The 1103-nt window shown below is 36.5% G+C and overlaps 1 protein-coding gene across 2 annotated transcripts in view; it reads left to right on the top strand.

Moving 5' to 3' along the window:
- Positions 1-1103, top strand: part of LOC104713429 (sister chromatid cohesion protein PDS5 homolog A) — an 11683-nt gene that overhangs the window by 5853 nt on the left and 4727 nt on the right. For both annotated transcript variants that reach the window (XM_019229500.1, XM_019229499.1), the window contains exons 16-18: positions 337-405; positions 789-919; positions 1035-1094. In XM_019229500.1, coding sequence (XP_019085045.1) covers positions 337-405; positions 789-919; positions 1035-1094 — 260 coding nt within the window. The remainder of the gene's footprint in view (positions 1-336; positions 406-788; positions 920-1034; positions 1095-1103) is intronic.

Genomic DNA, 1103 nt, shown 5'->3' with positions numbered 1-1103 from the left:
GCACATATCTTTCACAGTACTTCCTTTGAATAAGTGATGGTTTTCGTTTTTAGAGAAAACTGAGTGTTGTCACGTTGATTGATTTGCCTTCCTTTTACTCAGAGGCTCTTGGATTCTTTGCTGGCTGGACGGAACATTCCAACAACTTTGCAGTCTTTGGCGTGTGTTGGGCAATATTCTGTTTTGGCATATGACAATATATATGAAGATATCACCAGCTACATATACCAAGTTTTTCAAGTAAGTGACAAGAGGTGCTATTCTTCATTATGGAGATATCCATCTAATTCTCTGTTTTCTGTTTAATTTTCTAATTGTTGATGTTAATATTTATAGGCGGAACCATCTGACAGTCAACTGCTTTGTGATCAGTCTTCTGGTTGTTGCAACTCTTGCAAGCTTAAGGCAAGTGGTGGAGAAAGAAACACTTTTGCTTCCCATTTATTACTTCTGAGAATATTCACTTTACTATTAGACCCAAAGTAGAACAAGTGTGACTGTTGGTAAATGCTTCTGCTCAACATTAGCCAGTTATTTGTTTACTTTGGAAGAAGTTCAGCACTTTCATGCTTTACTCCAGAATTTTTACGAATAATGCTGCCACATATAGAAAATGTGAATCACATTATTGAGAGGATTAGCTAATAATCCTTTATTAGCTATAGAAGGATTTGAGTGTAAGCGTTAAGATTTTTTTAGTTTTTTGATTTGGGATAAGCGCAATGGAGTTTTCAAATTCCGCTTACAAGGATGAGCTATATTCAGTTTTGACTTGTTGTCTTTGGCAGATATATGGGCTCAAAACACTTGTGAAAAGTTTCTTGCCTCGTCATGGTCAAGTCGTAAGGAAGATCGATGACTTGCTAGACATTTTGAAGAAAACATTAAAATCACAAGGACACGATGGCATCAAGTCATGGTATATTCTTTTGGATAGTTATGCAAATCAATCATGTTGTACAGGCTCTTAACATGAAGCCGTCATTTTAATGAGCTTTCACAATTCCATAATCAGTTTCTCTTGAAATTTGTAGCGATGACACAGGGGCTAATGTTAGACTGGCTGCTGCTAAAGCTGTTCTATTGCTTTCAAGGAAATGGGA

The sequence above is a fragment of the Camelina sativa genome, chromosome 9, assembly GCF_000633955.1.
Source record: "Camelina sativa cultivar DH55 chromosome 9, Cs, whole genome shotgun sequence".
Lineage (NCBI taxonomy): Eukaryota > Viridiplantae > Streptophyta > Magnoliopsida > Brassicales > Brassicaceae > Camelina > Camelina sativa.
The sequence above is the reverse complement of the archived record's forward strand: the minus strand, read 5'-3'. Positions and strand labels throughout refer to the sequence as shown.